General features: G+C 42.2%; 1 protein-coding gene across 3 annotated transcripts in view; it reads left to right on the forward strand.

Annotated features, from left to right (window-relative positions):
- The window catches only part of LOC143735712 (uncharacterized), a 237,035-nt gene extending 231,607 nt beyond the window's left edge, over positions 1-5,428 (forward strand). Inside the window, exons 1-2 of one of the 3 annotated variants that reach the window (XM_077225896.1) lie at positions 361-700; positions 4,467-5,428. In XM_077225896.1, coding sequence (XP_077082011.1) covers positions 652-700; positions 4,467-5,185 — 768 coding nt within the window. In that variant the 5' untranslated portion in view covers positions 361-651 and the 3' untranslated portion in view covers positions 5,186-5,428. Of the gene's footprint in view, positions 1-360; positions 701-4,466 lie in introns of those variants that run through there. The other 2 variants (XM_077225895.1, XM_077225898.1) reach the window with 2 other exon arrangements.
- The last annotated feature ends 17,380 nt before the right edge of the window (positions 5,429-22,808 follow it).

The following is a 22,808-nucleotide window of genomic DNA, read 5'->3' on the forward strand; positions in this document are numbered from 1 at the left end:
GTAGTCTATGGATCATCACTATTATCAGAACAGCTGAAAAGCCTCTTTATTTCATGTCAATAGATCCTGTTTCACCTCATTCATTATGCTGATGTCTTCAGATCTGTTAATTGCCACATTCAGCTATTGTGACAACTGCAAGATATAGTTAAGTATTATAACAGCGTTTATGTCAATAATCTGTGATGAACCATGTTTTATAAACAACACAATAAACAAACTCAATTGGTGTGTCATTTGTTTCTTGAAAATCGGTAAATATATTTTTATGTTTTAATCTTTTTTTATTCTTCATTTTTTAATAATGTGACCATACAAATTTAAAGTGGGTGGATTTTTTTTAACTCAGTAAGTGATTTCTTCTTGATTTTGTCAGATCTGCTCCTCCTCCTTCAGTGAAGCTCCTCCTCTTTCAGTGAAGCTCCTCCTCCTTCAGTGAAGCCCCTCCTCTTTCAGTGAAGCTCCTCCTCTTTCAGTGAAGCTCCTCCTCCTCCTTCAGTGAAGCTCCTCCCCCTTCAGTGAAGCTCCTCCCACTGCAATTCACTGATAAATGCTGGAATATTCCCATCAGCTACAAGTGAAGACGAGCATCAAACCATCAGGAAGAGCTGAAATCTGCAAACACAGAGTTTATTGAAGGACAGTGAGAACATGGGAGATCCAGAACACTGCAGAATGAAACACACTGAAGAACAAAGAGGTTGGTGTTTATTCCTGATCCTTCATTAATGTGGTTGAAGAACATTAAGGTTATAAAGCAGTTCATCAGATTTTGATCTGTTATAGTAAGAAAAATCTTAAGAATTGTACAATATAATTAAAATATAATTAAAGCAGCAAATAATATGAACCTGGTGCAATTTTTTTTAAACAAGGAGGTTTGTTATCTGAAAGTCATTGTCAAGTATTATCTGAGCTGTTTTATTTAGTATTTTACAACGGGTTATACTGCAGCCAGGTAACCAAAATTATGGACATGTCTTAATACACTTTAGGGCATTCCGAAATTGTATTATCAATTGTATTGTATTAATAATTATATTATAAAAAAAAAAATAAAAAAAAATATATATTCATAGATGCCACCTACGTCACTAGACATAGAACGCCGCCATATTGATGACCGATCTCGCCCGGTATGGCCGCCCAAACTGCCCAATTGAATGCGAGAGAAAGACAGAGATACATGGATAAAATTTTAATTTTAGGCTCCAATCCGTATTTGTTACCCCCAGTTTTCTTTTGTCCTTTATTATCTGCCCAGACTTGGCCCAATTTGCCTTCCATGATATATATATTTATCTGGTGCATAACCCCTCCCCATGGATCGCTTGAAGGCTTTCAAGAGTACAGACGCGTATCAGCTGTTGCTGGATGGGTAAAAGACGTAAAAGTGCGGCACCTGGCCACCAAGGATTTATATTTAATTATGGGAAATGTTGGTATTATAAAAAAAAATTCAAATGTATGATTTTGGTGGTAGTTTGCTCTGACTAGGTAGCGAGTTGTTAGCTAGCTAAGTGGCTAACAGCTGGTAGCTTGCCAGCTGTTAGCCACGGCTCGCGGCTAGCTGTCATTAATCTGGATTAGGCCTGTCGTGATAGTCAATAAATCAATTAATCGCTCGATAAAAAAATGAGCTCGATAATTTTTCCGGCCGCGATAATTTCCATTTGCATGCTTGTTTGTTTTCCTCGTCTCTCTCTCTCTCTCTCTCTCTCTCTCTCTCTCTCTCTCTCTCTCTCTCTCTCTCTCTCTCTCTCTCTTTACCAAAGAGACTGGATGACAAACTCTGTTTAAGACATAACCGACATATTTTACGTGAATACTCTCCAAAATGGACATTTAAACATAATGTTGTGTGTATTTGTCATAGACTGTAAAAAAATATGGACGTAGTGTCCATGGCGTCACCCGTAGGTTTCTGAAGAGCGTTTTTGAAGCTTAAAGTGGGCGAAGTCGGCCGTCGCCATCTTGGCGACAGTGCGTCAATCCCGAATAAACGAAAATGGGCAAAAAGGTTTTGGGTGGAGTTGAGGTGCCTGGATGCTGAAACTATGCCCGCCTAGCTCGACGTGATCGAGTTTGCTCAGGCTAAGCTAATGTGCTACTGGCCTCGCGCTAAAGTGACAGCTGACTTGAAGAAGTAGACCTAAAGCCAATAGTTAAAGTTCATGTTTTTGAACACTCGACAACGACGGAATCCAGCGGCGTAGGCGAAGGTATAAGGGCGGCGTGTAATAAACTGTATGAAATAATCCCGAAAAAAGTACAAACACGGCAGAGATGACGAGTTCAGCAGCTGGAATCAGCTGAGGTGACATGATGGCTAACAGAGAGCAGACAAACGGCTAGTAACAGCAGCGGTAATCCACCTGTCACTCAAGTGGCCACGCCCTTGATTATGCAGCATTTTAAGACTTAATATAATTTAAACGGATTAGTTCTAAAAACAAAATCACCCCCCTCACAGTTGTCATGAAGGGTAAAATTAGCTGTATAGACCAAAACAACTTAAGACACCAGGCTGTAAACTTATTTTTTTCTGCGGTAAAGTTGTGCATTTTAACATGGGGGAGATACAGATTTGGCTCACTTTTGCTGCCAGCCTCAAGCGGCCAGTCGATGAATTGCAGTTTAATTCACTTCCGCGTTGGTTTCAAGAGAGAGACAGGGAGGTTGCCGCTTGGTATTTGTCCATTCAGACACGAAACAGAGCTCAATTCATTACTCGCACGCTGTATAGGTCTCTATGGCTGCACGCATCGGGTCGGGTGTGTGCACACAGAAAGATGAGACATGATACAATATGAGACATTCATACAATATGAGACATTTCTTCTATCCTTTTCTTTTGGTATAGAATAAAATACCAGTTCGGGGTTCCTCTCTCGGCTGTTGTTGCAGCAAACTGCACAACATATTGCAGGCATTACTGAGACCGTCGGCCGTCAAGATGGCAGCGTAAAGCTACAGTGACGTCTTGTGAACTTGTAAAACATGGAGTGTTAAAAATATATAATTGCATAGTTTATCAAATATTTAATAGTTTTCACTACAAAATTGTGATTTATTCAGACCCCTTAAAGGGACATGGTGATGGAAAAAATATATATTTAATTGTTTTTTGCACACTTTAGGGTTGCAAATGAACAAAGACATTGGCTTTCCTGTTCCAACCCCATCTTTCTTTCCACAAGGGCCATTAGTGATCGGTAAAGAAGTGCTGATAGTGATAAAGGTCTGTCGGCCAAGTTGTGTGTGTACGTCTGTGGTTTACTAAATGTCACATATGTAGTACGGTGTGGGAAAGCTGTAATCTGCTGATTGGTCAGTTTAAATGTCTCACATATTGTGTGTCACAAGATCAAGAAATGGATGAAAGAAGATTGTAAAGCTCTGTTTACACCTGATCGAATCAACCTAAACGCATCTTATTACCAGAAGTAGACGAGGGAGACACATTCCCATTTACACCTTGTGTTTTAATCTGTCTCTTTTGTCTACATTCAACCACTTCTGTCCTGATTTCTTCGAGTGGAGGGTCTGTGGGCCGGCAAATGATGGGCTTTCTCAATTCTTTAATCTAATGGACGAAATAAGCTCACACAATTTGCATGTGAACGCAACTGGAGATTAACAGAATACAGCTTTTGTTTCTGCTCTTAAAGCTGCAAATCCACATCGTCAAACACAAAGTTTTTCATCTTCCAACCAAACTTGGGTCTTTAGCCGTCAAAGTTAAAATCCCGTCTGGCTAGGGCACTTCTCATAATGTTTACACGTTTTTGGTGGCTGTTTGAACACATTCGACCAATTGAGCGTTTACACTACGAAAGCAATCCGGGTTAATGCATTTTCGACTACATCTGGAAGTGGTCAAAAGTGGACAAACGCAAAAAGTTTCAGAGGGCGTTTACACCAGTGTTTTGCTATTCTAACTCAGCTTATTTCTGTCATTGGTAGCGGTGGGTTGTAACAGACGAGAAATATACAGTTTTACACCAGCATGAGAAACTTTGCATTTGCATAAGAAATGTTTACATTCCCCCTAGAAACTTTTAGTCTGCTTGTAAAATGTTTTGTGTTCCCCGTAAACGCGACGTTTCAATGCAAAATATATTGCAAGCAAATGCAAAGTTTTATTTATTAAACTCATTGTTATTTATTTACACACTTGTGCCTTCGAACTGTTGTATAAACGCAACAGCACACTCGTAGCCATACAGCCCTATCGCACTGCTGCTTGTGTGATAGTGCTCATATATCTAGTACGCCAATGTACACCTTTCTTGGAAAATTCCAGGGATATAATGCATCAAAATCATCATAATCTTGTATAATAGTTGTTTGAACACAACTCAATACTTTCTGTAATTACATGAGGGTTTTATATATATATATATTCACTACATATTTGTTCTCTTTGATTGATTTACTGAGCACTTTTTTAACTTTAATTTCAGACCAGATGGATGAGAATGAAGTGGAGAAACATCAGAGAAGATCTCAGAAATCTTTCACCTGCACTCAGTGTGGAAAGAGTTTCACATACAAAAATAATCTTAAGGATCACATGAGGATCCACACTGGAGAGAAACCGTTCACATGTGATCAGTGTGGAAAGAGTTTTACACGACAAGGAAGCCTTCAGAATCACATGATCATCCACACTGGAGAGAAACTGCATGAATGTGATCAATGTGGTAAAACATTTTCGAGGGCTTCAGGCCTGAAGATTCATCTGAAAGTTCATTCACAGGAGAAACCACATTCATGTTCTTTGTGTGGAAAGAGTTTTTCACATCTGCGGAATTTAAAAGCACATCAGAAAATACATACTGGTGTAAGAGATCAAATGTGCTTTGAGTGTGGGAAGACTTTTATTAGAGCTGAAGTTTTGAAACGGCACCAGATGATTCACACTGGAGAGAAACCTTACATGTGTTCACACTGCTACAAAAGATTCAGTGATTCAGGATCCCTAAAAACACACGAGAGGATCCACACTGGAGAGAAACCTTACAAGTGTTCACACTGTGACAAGAGATTCAGTGATTCAAGAAATCTGAAAACACACGAGAGGATCCACACGGGAGAGAAACCGTATCACTGCACTGCATGTGGGACGAGTTTCACTTATTCATATTCTCTACACAAACATATACAAACTCACATTAAGTAGCTTATCTTCAGATCCAGCACTTTCAAGTGCGATGTCACCTCTCTTTCCTATTAGTTCAACTCAAAGATGAAGTTTCTTCCCAAAGAGCAATACCGCATATATAATTTTGCTTAATATAACCTATATGTTTAAAAGTACAAGTTTTTTTAAAAACTGTTTTTGCTCTGGAAGCTGAAGAAGAGGCTGATTGAGATGCTTTGCTCTCTTGTTAGTCAATAAAGAGAGAGATCTGTCTTATTTGTTTCCAATTTTACCAAGTATTAAACTTTTATTGGCCATTTTTATTGTCTACTCCTTCTTGTATCAAGAATAAATAATTTTATAATTTTACTTTAGTCACATCTAAAAGTCATGCTAAGTAGAAATACATAATCATGTTTCTCTTGGTCCCTTCTAAGCTGCATTGGATTTTCTCCTCAGCGTAAAGGTAAAGAGGCTCATCTATCACTGGTTTCCATGTTTGTAGAGTTAGTTTCTAGAGTAAATATATAGGCTTTAATCTGTGTGTTTACACTGCCTTCTTTTTTTTTTTAAATGGCGGGTGCTGGTGTTTCGTGTGCGTTCGGCCAATCAGGAACACGATCGTCACGGATAGTTCCTATAGCGGGGGTCTAGACCGACTCTGAAGTAGGAGTAAATTAGTTCCTCCAAAAGGAGTTCCTCGAACTAAATTCATTCCTAGTTTCTGCGGTGCGAACACGCCAACATTCAGTTACTTCCGCCAATAGTTCTAGCAACTATGAAAAGGTTCCTTCGGTTTTTTAATCTGTCTCTTTTGTCTACTTTCAACCACTTCTGTCCAGATTTCTTTGAGGGGAGGATCTGTGGGCCAGTTAATATATGAGATTTCTCAATTCTAAGAAATCTAATCTAATGTATCTAATGGATGAAATAAGCTCACACTTTGTATGTGAACGCAACTGGAGATGGACAGAAAAACATACAGATCTGCTCTTAAAGCTGCAAGTCCATGTCAAATACAGAGTTCCCTTTCGTTCAGTCACAGCGAGTTACGTCAGTGAATGACGAAATGGGGGTTTCGCTTAGAAGTCTATCACCTTCGAGTTCTACAAAACGAGCAACTGGCCAGGGAAATGCCATGGGTCTGTGGAATTTGCATAGCGTAACTCCGTCCCACTGATCACGCTCAGGCAGCGTTTGTGAATGAACTTGCGGTGCTTGACTCATACCCCTTTTCCACCAAAAAAGAACTGGTTCGGAACTGGTGCTGGTTCAAAGTTAGTTCGGAGTTGGTTCAACTTGCGAACCTTCTCAGAACCGGTTTGTTTTCCCACTGACTAGAGCGCCCAGCGAACGACGTCGTTACGTCACTGTGTACGTCGCCATACAGAAACGCTAGCAAGTACATTATTTTGGGATTATCTCTAACTTGTGTACCATGAAGGCTTTAAAAACAATTGAACTAAGTAAGTCTTTTAATCTTTTCCTTTGATATGTAATCATTTCTGATTAGTTATGTACCTCTGTCTTGTGTCTTTTTTTCTTTCCGTTTATTTGTTCTATATTTTGACTGTTTTCTTCTTTGCTTACATAATGTTTTCAATAAAAAAATAAAATTTAAAAAAAGCTAGAAACGCTTGCGCCAACTTCAAGCATAATAATTACAATGGTGGACTACATCGTGTTTCTGCAAATGTTTCTCCTGGCTTTGCGGTCATAAAATATGTTTAGGACACATCTAAACCCGCCTCCAGCCCCGCCGTAAGCATGACACGGTGGTAAAAGTACGGTTCTCTGGTTCTAGTCCAGCAAAGAGTTGGTGCCGCTTTGGAACCAGTTTTCCTGGCCGAGAACCGGTTCTTTGGCTGTCGAAACACAAAGAACTGGTTCGCGAGTAGACACCGGCTCCGAACCGGCTCTCAAAATGCTTTGGTGGAAAAGGGGTATCAATGACCTCAGTAGAGGTAGAGTCCACTCTGCCACACCCCAATCTATCCCCTCCAAGAGACGGCGACACTTTGGCTGGTGGTCAGGGTGACCTGAGGGTGACGGTGTGGAATAAAGCCCCGACGATTCTTCCTCGATTCTTCCTCGACACCCCCCTCTTGTGCACCGCAACCCGCGAGTGTTTAGGCTGAGATCGCTGGAGCAACTATGCGTCTCGTTTGGTGCTCCAGATGATGAGACGATGTCCATCACCGCATCACAAGTTGGGCTGGAGTCTTCCGGAGATGAAGACTCTGCTATACTGCAGCCTTCGGGTGAGCCAGCATTGCCCGAGTCTGATCCAGAATTAACAGCCGTGCTCTCCCATGCATCCGCGAGCATCAGGCTGGAATGGAACAGTTTGTCCCGAGCGCTCGTGACTGGATGATTGGTTTTTGGGGACGTTTTTGGAGTTTCTTTGTGTGAGCTGCGCTCATTTGTGTAGATTTCTCCTCAAGAGACTGCTCGAGCCTCAACAGCACAACATTGTTACGGTCAGTAATACATTTATTATCCAACCGCTATCGATCGCAACTTACAATAAATTTTATAAAATCAGAATTCTCTCGTTTTAGTGATTCCCGTGTTATTTTTTTTGTTTTGTCATTGACGTTTTAATCAGGCTACTTGTCAGTTCGGGCAAGTAAAATTCTCTGATCTGACTTATAACACGCATTTGAAAAAACGAGGCGCTAGAGAGCACTATTCGTTTGAATGCAAAATACAATTCAAGTGTAGGACTAAATCTTAAATGTCAGTCTTAGAGATGATTCACGACACTTTGCTGTGCCACAAACGGGATTTTGGATGACGACATTGGCATGGACCAATCACTGAATAGATTTCCTTATTTAAGAATAGGCTTCATGTAAATTCACATTGAATGGTGAAATTCCTAAGAGGAATTTGGTGTGGAGATTGAGGACGACTCTGAGACTGAGTTTTGACAGACCTTTACTTTGACAACCCGGTCACACTAAACCAGTCACACGTCTCTAGTGTTGCTGAAAAAGATGTGTCTTCAGCCGTCTCTTGAAAATGGCTACGGACTCAGTAGCTCAGGTTGAGTTAGAAAATGCCTTTCTATAGCACGCATTGTGTTTATCGCGCAATTTATACACAAAATTTAGCTTTTACGTGCGTATGATATGCATGGGTAGGTTTAGTAGTGGGGTACATATGTATGATACGTTTGGGTAGGATTAGTGGTGTGGGGTGCGTGTGTATTACACGCAATAGAATGCGTATCATATGCACACAAGAACTGTGTATCATATGCACACAAAAACAAATTTTCACGTATAAATTGCACGATAAACACAATGCGTTTATAATGCGTTAAGTCTAATGCCTGTCAGCTGCCATTTTGTTCGGAGTAATGCAAACACTTCCGCTGTTGTACCTCAACATGTTTTCGATGCGTACGTTACACCTGACGTCGCGTGTCTTTATGTGATCTTTACTGGATGTGTGTGTACGCACTCACAGATTCTGGAAAATCACTGGCAGTGTGAATGACCCAAAATCAAACGATCCCGGGACACATTATCCGTGTATTTCCCGGAACATCTGTGTGAAAGGGGCTAGTCAAGTCAAGTCACCTTCATGTATACAACGTTTTTAACAATATAGATTGTTTCAAAGCAGCTTTACAGTGATAATAGGAAATTACAGTAACAGAGATTGTTTTGGCTTTACAGCAGCTCTAGAATAAAGTTATTGTTCAGCTAAAGTTAGTTTTGATTGATTCACTTCCGTCGCAAAGATCATTAGTTATTAACTTTGGGGCCGCTAACACGACACCGTTCTAATAGAAAACACTTAACGCGCTCCGGCCACTCATCCGCACAACACCAGTGTCTGGTGGCTTGAGAACGCAAACGATGAAATGGGTTCCAAGGTGCAAGCCTTGAATTTTTTTGAAAAAAGGTTATCTCTGCGCAAACTCGCGAAAACGCTGGCGGCGTGCACATGCGCATCACGTATTTAGTCCATAGGTATGTGCGTTTGAATATATGTGTGCAGGCGTATAGTCCTTCTTTACAAACCAACTCTCAACAAACTACTTATCTGGCCTTAAAACATTATAATACGTCCATGTGAACCCGAACTATCCCGACAACGTTTTATCTGAGGTAAAGGGAAGAGAAGGGAAGGAGGCCTTTACAGGGGAGAGACTAGTGACTCTTCAGGGATGTGCTGTGGTCGTTTCCAGGCGCAGGTCCTTCATCAGATCTGGATACGGCCTGGATCCGGTGGACTGCGGTAAACCTCGGGATAAACCGAGAGACTAATATTAGTGTAGACGCCATCCTTCTTATGATGTACAAAGTACATCAGGATTTAAGGGAAGTGTTCCCGGTTCCGGCTGATCTAAACTATGCCGTCTAACATTGAATTATTGAGGTCTATAATGTGTTATGTGTATGCTAAGCTAAAGAGATGGTGTTTTTAGTCTAGATTTGAACTGACAGACTGTGTCTGCTTCCCGGACCATGTTAGGGAGATTGTTCCAAAGTTTTGATGCTAAATAGGAAAAGGATCTACCGCCAGCAGCCAATTTTGATATTCTAGGTATTATCAACTGGCTTTAATTTTGAGATCGCAATAGACGTGAAGGACTATAATGCGTTAAGAGCTCGCTCAAGTACTGGGGAGCTAAACCATTTAGTGATGTAGAAGTAATCAGCAATATTTTAAAATGTATAGGGTAAATGTACCTATTAAGCTCAAGTACCCATTAAGCACACTACCATATTTCAGCTCATATCTCGGGATACCTAGTGTCAGAGTTGCATGTACTGTACACCGTTTGAACATTTTAAACTTAAAATGACAAGAAAAAACATATAAAAACGAATGAAAAATGATGAACTGCAATGCATTTCAATGGACGTGGAAGCAGAGAATGTCCGAGTGTTTTGGGAGCTATGCGCACTGTGATTGGCTCATCGCGTTTGGGGGCGTGGCTTAGCCATAGGTCAATTGATGTGTTTGTTACTACATACCTCCTGTAATTTCAATCAAATCAGACCATTGCACTCGGAGATATGGGTATCTATGTGTTCACACTGTCTGGTGGCCATTTTGAAAGCTGTCTGAAAACTTTCATCAAAAGAGGAGCCCCTTGAGTGTGCATTTTTAAATGTTTAAGCCTTCTGCAGTTAGCAAAGTCATTGAACTCCAAGCTTGTGTCTGTGGCTGGAGCAAGGCGACAACGGTCAGGGGTTTGAAGATTCATCAAGGGAAAATGAAATGCTTGAGGGAGAAGGGACAAGGGCCTTGCATTGATCAGTACTTTTTACAAAGTCAGTCAAGTCAGTCGAATGAAATCCAGCAACAGGAAGCAAACCACAGTTTGCAGGATATCAGCACCCCTGTCATAGAGGAGAGGAGGGTTTGCACAGTTAGTGATGAACACATTGACTCTTGTGAACCCGGTCAGACTAACCAGCATAAGAGAGAAAAGAACCTCAACGGGCATAGGCCTGGAGTTAGATGGCCAAGAGTTTGTGAGAAAACTGCATGGGACATGGTAAACACAGATCTATGCTTTGCATTGGAAAGATTAACTGGTACAGTTGAAAAGAAGCTGGATAAATTTGGGGACACCATTTACGCATATGGAAGTGAGAGGTTTGGTGTGGAAAAAAGGAAGGAAAAAGTACAAACTACTCCTGGAATGTCTATACGGCAGCAGAAAATTGAAGGGTTAGTAAGAGAAAGGAGACAGCTGAGGAAGCAATGGAAAAGAGCAGAACAAAGTCAGAAGGAGGGACTCAATCTCTTACAAAGGGCCATAAAAGATAAGCTTGCAACATTACACAGATCACCGCTGCACCAGGCTGTAGAACACCAACACTGGAGAGGTCTTCCCGCAAGGACACCGACACACTCGCTCGTTGAATACAACAGCACTCTTCAGAGACATCAAAGACGAACGGCTCCGAAGCGAAAGGCAGCTAGTGCGTGCATCCACTTCCGTTTTTATACCCACACCGCGGGGGCGGAGTGTGTGATGCAAATCACGCACGCCAAATTCCATTGGCTCCTTCAATAGTAATCGAAGATCAAGGCTCTCTAGCGCGATCCCCATTCAGTCGACCATCGACTACGTCCTCCGTTCCCTCCTTCAGGGAATGGTGGGTTGCATACGCAACTAGGACGTTCAGTGCCACATGAGCTTCTTTGATTTTTTCAGGGTACCGATGTTGATAACAAATTTAGTGAAAGCCTATTTTGGAGATTTGCAATTTAGTTTCTCAACTCCAGAAATCAGCACTACATGGCAATGCTTAGAGGTGGGAATAATGACAGGATGCACCATTTCTCCACTGGCTTTTACCATGGCAATGGAAGTAATCATTAGGGCATAAAAATGGGTAGTAGTAGGAGAGCGCTTGGCTTCTGGGATGCGACTACCACCAATCAGAGCATACATGGATGACATGACAACCATGACTACAACGGTAGCCTGCACTAATCGGTTATTGGGTAAGTTAACCGATAACATTGAATGGGCACGAATGCAATTTAAGCCCTCTAAATCAAGGAGCATCTCGATAATTAAAGGCAAGGTAGTAGATAAAACATTCTTCATTAATGGTTAGGCAATACCAACAGTTTCTGAGAAGCCAGTGAAGAGTCTTGGGAGATGGTACGATGGGGATCTAAAGGACACAGTTCGAGTTGGAAAAGTTAGACAACAAGCAGTGGAAGGGTTGAAGAGTATGAACAGCTGGGGAAACTAAAACTCTGGTGCTTTCAGTTTGGTCTACTGCCGAGGTTGCTGTGGCCACTGACTGTGTACGAGGTTTCTTTGACAACAGTGGATAAGCTGGAAGCGTTAATAAGTTCATAAATCAGGAAATGGTTGGGAGTTCCACGCTGCCTCAGCAGAGTGGGACTTTATAGTAAAGGAATATTGCAGCTGCCAGTCTCTGCGTTAACCGAGGAGTTTAAGTGTGCCAAGGTCAGACTGGAAATGACCTTACTAGAGTCACGCGACAAATGTGTAAGGGAGGCAGCCCCTGTGTTAAAAACTGGTAGAAAGTGGTTAGCAAAGAAATCTGTGGAAGAGGCAAAGGCTGCCCTTCAAATTGGTGATATTGTGGGACAGGTACAGCATGGAAGAGGGGGTTTTGGGCTCAGTTTAGCTCCTCCTAAATGGCACAAGGCAACCCCAGCTCAAAGGAGGAAGCTGGTAGTCAACGAGGTGCGAAAGCAGAAGGAGAGGATGAGGTGTATAAAGGCCATTTCCCAGGCCAAGCAGGGAGAGTGGATGAGATGGGAAAGTGTGGAACAACGCAAGATGGGCTGGCAAGACCTTTGGTCAATGGAAGAGAGTAGGATCAGTTTCCTTATTAGGTCAACATATGATGTTCTCCCATCACCGCAGAACCTAAACCTCTGGGTAGGAGAGGATCCCTCTTGTCCTTTGTGTTCATCACCTGCCACATTAAGGCACATTTTGACAGGATGTAAGGTGGGTCTTAGCCAGGGTCGGTTTACTTGGCGCCATGACCAATACTGCGATGTTTGGCTTCAGCATTGGAAGATAAGCGTAACATGACTAATAAGTTGCCACCTGTTCTAGCAAAACATTACACACAGAAGACAATATTCCTCTGCCCAGGTGAGCAACCACCAAGAAAAGGTGTTAAAACCAATTCTAGTCCAGGACAACTGGAAGCTGCTAGGGACTGGAAGATGCTGGCTGATCTTGATCAACGGCTTATTTTTCCACCTGAGATTGCCACCACTAACCTACGACCAGATATTGTTTTGTGGTCTGGATCAGCACGCATTGTTCAACTGATAGAGTTAACACTGCCATGGGAGGATGCGGTAGATGAGGCATATGAGAGGAAGAAACTGCGGTATGCTCAGCTGGCCACTGAAGCAGAACAGCGAGGATGGAGAGTCCGGGTTTATCTAGTGGAAGTGGGTTGTCGAGGATTTGTGGCACGCTCTACAACCCGGTTCCTCAGAGACGCCGGATTCAGTGGCCAAGAGTTGCGTCGCACAGTAAAGAACTTATCTGAAGCAGCAGAGCGGAGCAGCAACTGGCTGTGTACAGGACGCCACGCTACGGTTTCGAAGAATTCTTGAAAACTCAAAGAGTCTGTTGGTTCATTTGTATAGTTTGCATTGTAATATTATGTTCCTGTGTATTTTGTTCGAATGAGGATTGGTGTTTGGACAGGTAGTATGCCATACGGAACCATTGCCACTGAACCTGCTTTAATAACGGCAGTGGGGCTCGACAGCTTTAGTCAAACGGGTTGGCGCGTATGGTCGGGTTGCGGATGGTTTGTGAGAGATTGTGGTTAGGTCACGTGAACTATGAGGAAGGAGCAACCACAGCAGCAGGAGGGAGGTAAAGGTCAGTAAGCTCGGCTGAGTTGAGTGGGGGACGGAGGGGGGTGAAGAAGCGTAAATGGATGGAGAAGCATAGATCACTGTAAAGCTACGTCTTAGTTGGTGCTTATCTTGGCGAAAGCCGAGTACAAATCAGCATGAAGTTTTAACATCTACACTCGTGTAATGGAAATCACTACTTACTGCAAAATTAAGAGATTCATGTTTAGATCTTTGCATATTATAACCTGTGACATGGATGTGGGAAATAATTACGATAGATCCAAAAGATAGTTTTAGCAACATAACGCAGATGCTACAGAACAAAGTTACCTTACTAGCTGTATAAGATTGTGTGCTACGCTAATATATTACTTCACAGGCATTAATGGCTCGTACTTTTAAATCCAAAATATTATAAATTTACAGTTTATTGATGGTCTGTGATTTTACACTGCTTTAATTTTAAAAAGATTTCATATTATTGTAAGGTGAGCTTAAAGGGTGCACTACTATGAAATTCACAGAGCTTCAGTGTGACATCGATTAGAAAAAGTATAATTTCACAGATACTGTAAATAATAGTTGATTATAATTAAATATGTATAAATGTAATACACGACCTAGATTATTTTAGCAAAATATTGTCCTTTAAATTTCACGTAATATTTATTAATTAAAAACTGTTGCTGCTCCAATTAAGCTCATCCACATTGAACGTCCATGTAAATACCTCATAAACAGACTTTAAATATGAACTGATGGTTGTCACTTTAAGTTAATCTTTATAAGATAATTAATAACATATTTTTTTCACAGCCTTGAGATGACAAAATCTAGACAGAACAGGGGATCAGTTTATCAGTGGATATATTAGGGATCCTCTGATAGACGCCTGCTTTCAAACACTGATAAGAAAAGCCCTCGGTGAAGACATGTTTTTGAAGCGTTGATCATTGTAGCCGATCACAGACATAGCTATATTGAGTGTGTGGACGCATTGGCCAATCAGAGGTGTTTAAAGGAGTAGTTCACTTTAAAATTAAAATTACCCCATGATTTACTCACCCTCAAGCCATAGGTGTATATATATGACTTTCTTCTTTCAGATGAATACAATCGGAGTTATATTAATAAACACTCTGACACTTCCAAGCTTTATAGCAGTGAATTGCAACCATCAGTTTGAAGCTCAACTAAGTGCATTCATCCATCGTAAAAGTGCATCCATCCATCGTAAAAGTGCATCCATCCATCGTAAAAGTGCACCTATCATGATAAAAGTGCATCCATCCATCCATCGTAAAAGTGCATCTATCCATCATAAAAGTGCTCCACACTGCTCCGGGGGGTTAATAAAGGCCTTCTGAAGCAAAGCCATGAGTTTGTGTTAGAAAAATATTAATATTCCAAACTTTATAAAGTAAAGTAACTAGTTTACGGCCAAACTAGCATACGGATTAACTTAAGTCTAAAGCGCAACTTATGCGAGTATTGTGACGCACTGCTGACATTTACGCTACACCATGACACATTTCACTGCTTCTGACATCACCAGCTGCGTAAGTTGCGCTTTAGACGCAAGTGGAGTACCAGATCTGATCTTTTAGAATCTGTGCTTGATTTTAGAGTTCTGTTGCTTCTGTGATTGACTCTGTACCTTCAAATAATATTTTTTTCAATTATTCTTTAATAAGGTTGTTTAAAATAAACATAAAACATGTTGTGAGCTTATTAAGAACAGGGCTGTGCTTAAACAACAGCCAGACTTCTTATATTTAATGATGTACATCTTAAATGAAATACATTTGTCATTTAAAATAAAATGAAATATTATAGTGTGAGAGATTCATATTTTATTTTAAAATAACTTCTTGTACTAAAACTAATATCTTGTGCACTAAAAATGTCTCAATGTAGATTTTGGTGAGCTTAATAGGTACGTTTACCTACGATGTTTAATAGGGAGCCAATGCAGTGTTGACAGAACCGGGCTAATATGGTCATACTTCCTGGTTCTGGTATGAACTCTAGCTGCTGCGTTTTGAACTAGCTGTAGTTTGTTTATTAAGCGTACAGGGCAAACACCCATAAGAGCAGTACAATAATCTAGCCTTGAGGTCATGAACGCATGTACTAATTGTTCCGCATTTGTCAATGAGAACATATGACGTAATTTAGATATATTTTTAAGATGGAAAAATGCGGTTTTACAGATACTATTCACGTGACTTTCAAATGAAAGATTGCTATCAAAGAGCACACCCAGGGGTGCTCTCCTATAGCAATGAATGAATCACATTTTTCCTCAGGGAGACTACAATACACTGTCTGATGTGATACTGTAGTAGACGGTTGCATAGTTATAATTTTCTCCCTGATATTATCAATCTTGCATATAGAATTGCATAAAGTCATTACTTCGTTAATTTAGCCACTGTTTCAAATAAATACCTTGGGTTTTGTTTATTTTCTTCTAATAGGGTTGAAAAATAAGCAGATGTAGCAGTTTTTAAGGCCTCTCTGTACGCTATCATGCTCTCTTTCCATGGAATAAAAAAAAAAACCTCTAGTTTTGTTTTCTTCCAGTTGCACTCCATTTTCCTGGCTGCTCTCTTTAGGGCCTGTGTGTGTGTGTGTGTGTGTGTGTGTGTGTGTGTGTGTGTGTGTGTGTGTGTGTGTGTGTGTGTGTGTGTGTGTGTGTGTGTGGGTGTGTGTGTGGGTGTGTGTGTGTGTGTGTGTGTGTGTGTGTGTGTGTGTGTGTGTGTGTGTGTGTGTGTGTGTGTGTGTGTGTGTGTGTGTGTGTGTGTGTGTGTGTAGTGGTACCACGGCGTTTGAATATTGTCTTTAATCTTCTTTAAGCGAAACGGAGCAACTGTGTCTAAGTGCTGGAAAAGAGAGACTTAAAAGTTTCTGTCGCAATATCAAGTTCTTCTAAGCTATCTGGGATGCTGAGATGATGAAACTGATTAGGAAGATTATTGATAAAGTAATCTTTAGTGGCAGAAGTGATAGGTCTAACATATTTGTAACACGGAGTCTGCTTTAGAGCCTGGCTAAATGAAGTTTACACAAGACAAAAAATAGATCTGAGATGTCATCGCTCTGCTGCAGTATTTCAACGGCATCAACATTGATTCCATGTGATAATATTAGATATCGAGTATGATTACAACAGTGAGTAGACAGTGAGTAAGGCTGCAAATGGTCCATCTTTCATATGAAATGAAGGCCACATTTGTAGGACGTATTTGGAGGTGACGCAATCGACTAACCATCCACTTTAGTCCCTGTCCCACATGGTTTCTGAGGAGAACAATGCACAATATTTAATTTAAGCAACATTTTTAGTTTCTGAATAGTTTCCATCATGTTCGGCACGATTAGTCTGTCTGCTGGAAATCAAACTGTATTTAGATTCGTATAGACAAATTACAATGGTTGATAAAGATGGGTGTCATTAGTGTGTGTCTTTATATTATTACTATTTTTTTTCTGTCATTTGAAAAATAATAGTAATTTTAAAGCACTTTTATAGTCTTTCAGCATATATTCAGACTTTAACAATCTGTTTCTAGTAGCAAATACTTAATAATAATAAAGTGAGAAGATCTGCTGCTGATCCTGAATGGCTTGTTTAATGAGTATTGATAGTCTATGGATCATCACTATTATCAGAACAGCTGAAAAGCCTCTTTATTTCATGTCAATAGATCCTGTTTTCACCTCATTCATTATGCTGATGTCTTCAGATCTGTAAATTACCACATTAAGCTAATTTTATTGTCAACAGACTTGAGCAAACAACACGATCAGCTATTGTGACATCTGCAAGATATAGTTAAGTTTCATAACACTGTTTATTTAAATAATCTGGATTTAAACATGTTTCATATAAAATATGATAAACAAAAAAAAGTTAAACTCAACTGGTGCTTTATTTGTTTCTTGCAAATCTGTGAATGTATTTTTTATTAAGTTTTATTCTTTCGTCTTTATTCTTACATATATTTGTTGGCTGTTAATTGTTGTACTCATTTTTTTTAATAAAATTCTTTGCCAATATGTTAATGAGAGGTAAGATAAATGTAGAAATTAAGTATGTGGTTGATACTTTGCCATTAATTTACTTAAAAGTTACTTCTCTCGATAGATATATATGTGACCATAAATAATTAAAATGTGTGAATTTGTTACAGCTAGTGAGGAACGAGACGAGAACGAATCCAATCGCAAGCACATTTAATAAACAGGAAATCCAGGGAACTCAGAACAAGGTACAGAAGTAACAAACAACAACCGACAGCCAACAACTGAAACACAGGGGTTTAAATACACAGACAAACAAGCTAAACAAGATAACAAGGGGGCGTCGTTAATGAGAAACACCTGGGGAGACTAATAAACATGGACGAGGAACACCTGTGGACACTGAGCAACAACAAACAAAAGACAAGACACATGGCAGGATCACATGACAAACAAGGGATCACGTGATATACAAGACACAACAAAAACCCACACGTAACATAGCCCCCCCCCCCCCATGGGCGGCTCCCGACGCCCCTTGAAACAAAAACATTAAAGTTTAGGAGGGTGGTGAAGTGGAGGCGGTCTTGGGGGAGGGAAGGAGGGCCAGGTTCGTGCAGGGGACCAGGGCAGAGACGACTCCTCGGGCGGCCACGGCGACGAAGACAGTCCATCGGGCGGCCAGGGCGGAGACGACCCCTCGGCCGGCCAGGGCGGAGATGACCCCTCGGGCGGCCAGGGCGGAGACGACCCCTCGGGCGGCCAGGGCGGAGACGACCCCTCGGGCGGCCAGGGCGGAGACGACCCCTCGGGCGGCCACGGCGACGAAGACAGTCCATCGGGCGGCCAGGGCAGAGACGACCCCTCGGGCGGCCAGGGCAGAGACGACCCCTCGGGCGGCCAGGTGGAGACGACCCCTCGGGCGGCCAGGGCGGAGACGACCCTTCGGGAACAGCAGAGACCGGCTCAGGAACAGCAGACACCGGCTCAGGAACAGCAGACACCGGCTCAGGAACAGCAGGAACAGCAGACACCGGCTCAGGAACAGCAGGAACAGCAGACACCGGCTCAGGAACAGCAGACACCGGCTCAGGAACAGCAGACACCGGCTCAGGAACAGCAGGAACAGCAGACACCGGCTCAGGAACAGCAGACACCGGCTCAGGAACAGCAGACACCGGCTCAGGAACAGCAGACACCGGCTCAGGAACAGCAGACACCGGCTCAGGAACAGCAGACACCGGCTCAGGAACAGCAGACACCGGCTCAGGAACAGCAGACACCGGCTCAGGAACAGCAGACACCGGCTCAGGAACAGCAGACACCGGCTCAGGAACAGCAGGAACAGCAAACACCGGCTCAGGAACAGCAGACACCGGCTCAGGAACAGCAGACACCGGCTCAGGAACAGCAGACACCGGCTCAGGAACAGCAGACACCGGCTCAGGAACAGCAGACACCGGCTCAGGAACAGCAGACACCGGCTCAGGAACAGCAGACACCGGCTCAGGAACAGCAGACACCGGCTCAGGAACAGCAGACACCGGCTCAGGAACAGCAGACACCGGTTCAGGAACAGCAGACACCGGCTCAGGAACAGCAGGAACAGCAGACACCGGTTCAGGAACAGCAGACACCGGTTCAGGAACAGCAGACACCGGCTCAGGAACAGCAGGAACAGCAGACACTGGCTCAGGAACAGCAGACACTGGCTCGGGAACAGACAACACACTCACTGGCTCGGGAACAGACAACACACACACTGGCTCGGGAACGGACGACACACACACTGGCTCTGGAACGGACGACACACACACTGGCTCGGGAACGGACGACACACACACTGGCTCGGGAACGGACGACACACACACTGGCTCAGGAACAGACAACACAGACTCTGGCGTACACGAAGGACTTCCAGGCATTGCGGGACACGGGAAGTCCTCTTCCTCCTCCGTCTCCGAGAGCGAGAGGGCGCTGGGCTGGACGGAACCAGCGATGAGGGCGCTGTGCTGGACGGGACCAGCGGTGAGGGCGCTGTGCTGGACGGGACCAGCGTTGAGGGCGCTGTGCTGGACGGGACCAGCGGTGAGGGCGCTGTGCTGGACGGGACCAGCGGTGAGGGCGCTGTGCTGGACGGGACCAGCGGTGAGGGCGCTGTGCTGGACGGGACCAGCGGTGAGGGCGCTGTGCTGGACGGGACCAGCGGTGAGGGCGCTGTGCTGGACGGGACCAGCGGTGAGGGCGCTGTGCTGGACGGGACCAGCGGTGAGGGCGCTGTGCTGGACGGGACCAGCGGTGAGGGCTCTGTGCTGGACGGGACCAGCGGTGAAGGCTCTGGATGGACGTGAAGCTCTGGCTGGACGTGGCTGACGTGAAGCTCTGGCTGGTCTTGGCTGACGTGAAGCTCTGGCTGGACTTGGCTGACGTGAAGCTCTGGCTGGACTTGGCTGAAGTGGAGCTCTGGCTAGACGCGGCTGACGTGAAGCTCTGGCTGGACGCGGCTGACGTGAAGCTCTGGCTGGACTTGGCTGACGTGAAGCTCTGGCTGGACGTGGCTGACGTGAAGCTCTGGCTGGACTTGGCTGACGGGAAGCTCTGGCTGGACGTGGCTGACGTGAAGCTCTGGCTGGACGTGGCTGACGTGAAGCTCTGGCTGGACTTGGCTGACGTGAAGCTCTGGCTGGACTTGGCTGACGGGATGCTCTGGCTGGACGTGGCTGACGTGAAGCTCTGGCTGGACGTGGCTGACGTGATGAGGATTGGGCTGGACGCAGAGATGTTGACGCTGAGAAATTTGTCTGGACCCATATCCTCCCCTGTGACCTCCACGGAACCCCCGGACAATCGCTTTGCGGGTTCCCACAAAGGCCTGTTTGTCGAACTCCATGCTCAGGCTGGGAAGATCAGGCGAGATTCGTACTGCTGGATTCATTTGTGGTCGGTTGTTCTGTTACAGCCAGTGAGGAACGAGACGGAAAACGAATCCAATCGCAAGCACAATTAATAAACAGGAAATCCAGGGAACTCAGAACAAGGTACAGAAGTAACAAACAACAACCGACAGCCAACAACTGAAACACAGGGGTTTAAATACACAGACAAACAAGCTAAACAAGATAACAAGGGGTGTGGTTAATGAGAAACACCTGGGGAGAATAATAAAAATGGACGAAGAACACCTGTGGACACTGAGCAACAACAAACAAAAGACAAGACACATGGCAGGATCACATGACAAACAAGGGATCACGTGATATACAAGACACAACAAAAACCCACACGTAACAGAATTAGTACAAAAATGTCGTTACTGTAACTTTTGATCAATTTAATTCATCCTTGATGAATAAAAGTATTGATATCTTTTATTTCTTTCCCCAAAAAAATGTGATATAAAATTTCTTACTGACGCCAAACTTTTGAACGGTAGTGTTTAATGTTACAAAATATTTCTATTTCAGATAAATCATGCTCTTTTGAACTTTCTATTCATCAAAGAATCCTGAAAAAAAATGTAATTAACTGTTTTCAACATTGATGATAATGAGAAATGTTTCTTGAGGATCAAATCATCATGATTTCTAAAGGATCATGTGACACTGAAGACTGGAGTAATGATGCTGAAAACTGCCACTAGGAATGGCATCAAATACTACTCTAACCCTTTAGTAGTTACAGGGATCTTATAATGATTAAGGAATTCACAGTAATAAAAGCAGAGGTGGGTAGTAACGAAGTACATTTACTTCGTTACATTTACTTGAGTATTTTTTTGAAAAAATTTTTACTTTTAAGAGTAGATTTAAATGTGGGTACTTTAACTCGAGTACATTTCTAATGAAAAAACTAGGCAATTAAAGTAACAGAGATTGTTTTGGCTCTACAGCAGCTCTAGAATAAAGTTATTGTCTAGCTAAAGTTAGTTTTGATTGATTGTTCATGAGTTTATACCAGAGAGAGGCCTTTCACCTGCGATCAGTGTGGGAAGTTTTGCATCTAAAGCACACCGTATCACTGGACTGTATGCGAGAAGAGTTTCAGTCAATTATCTGCTCTACACAGACATATTAGAAAAACAATCACAGCAAGTAGCTCATGTTTAGATCCAGTATTTTCAGGGGTAAGACCACATTCTCTTCAAAGGTGACAGTAAATGCATCAAGCAATAAAATCTGTCTTTATCAGCCCCAACGAGAGACAGGACAAAGATAAAACAACATCCAGTCTATATTTTGCAGAATTATATCTGTCTTTAGTCTTGACAGATTAGTTTCTTATACTAGCTAAAATAAAATAATTATTTATTTTTTTAATGGCTCTGAATAAATTTCATATTTTAAAAGCCACAGATTGTGTTTTAGACATGTTTTTTTTTTTGTGCTGAAGAGACGTAAAATCTGGGTGGTATAGTGAAAAGTTCTGGGTAATCTTACAATGGAGAAATTCAATGTAATTTAATACTCCATAAAATGTTTGATGTGCTTGCATTATTAATATTTAATCAATGATTACTCAAATGCAAATACAAAAATAAGCTAAGTACAAGTGAGATTGTTCTCTTTCCGTCCTGAATTAAGCATTTTGAATGATGGGTGGGCGTCAATATTAAACTATACATACCATATCTAGTTTTGATATGTTATATTTTTATCAATACATTGTTATGAACGAATGAGGCATTTACTGTATACAGCGGCAGCCACAGAACAACGGCGCACACACGCACACACACGCGCACACACACACACACACACACACACACACACACGATTGGCGAGGGCCATTGGAGGGAATGTGGCTTTCAAATCCTTCTCCAGTTCAACATCCAAAGGACACAAGGACAACTCAATCACTTTTATTTTATTTTGGCTTTGTCAGTTGATTGGTCTGTTCAATTTGCAAGGTTGTAACGTGTTAGGTTGTAAACCTTCAAAACAGAGAACAAACGTTAACATTTTAATTAAACATTTAGTTAAGTATTTAAGAATTTCAAATTAGTTTAAACATTTAATTCCTTCTACATAAAATAAAGAAAATGATATCATACATTCAAATTCATTAGTACATTTTAACATCTACCAGAAGTTTAACATTTTACCATTTTTAACTTTGTACCTTCCTTTAAATCTTATACTTTTTAATTTTCCCAAACACAAAATCAAATATTCCTAAGCACAAACCCATTTACAACAAAATCAATGCTACAATGTGTTTCTTAATCTATACAGCAGTTAAACATAGCTTGAACAAATTTAGCAGCATTTTAAACACCATAAAAGTAAAT

This window comes from Siphateles boraxobius, unplaced genomic scaffold (assembly GCF_051911475.1).
Source record: "Siphateles boraxobius isolate OS27281-9 unplaced genomic scaffold, OSU_SipBor_1 13, whole genome shotgun sequence".
Lineage (NCBI taxonomy): Eukaryota > Metazoa > Chordata > Actinopteri > Cypriniformes > Leuciscidae > Siphateles > Siphateles boraxobius.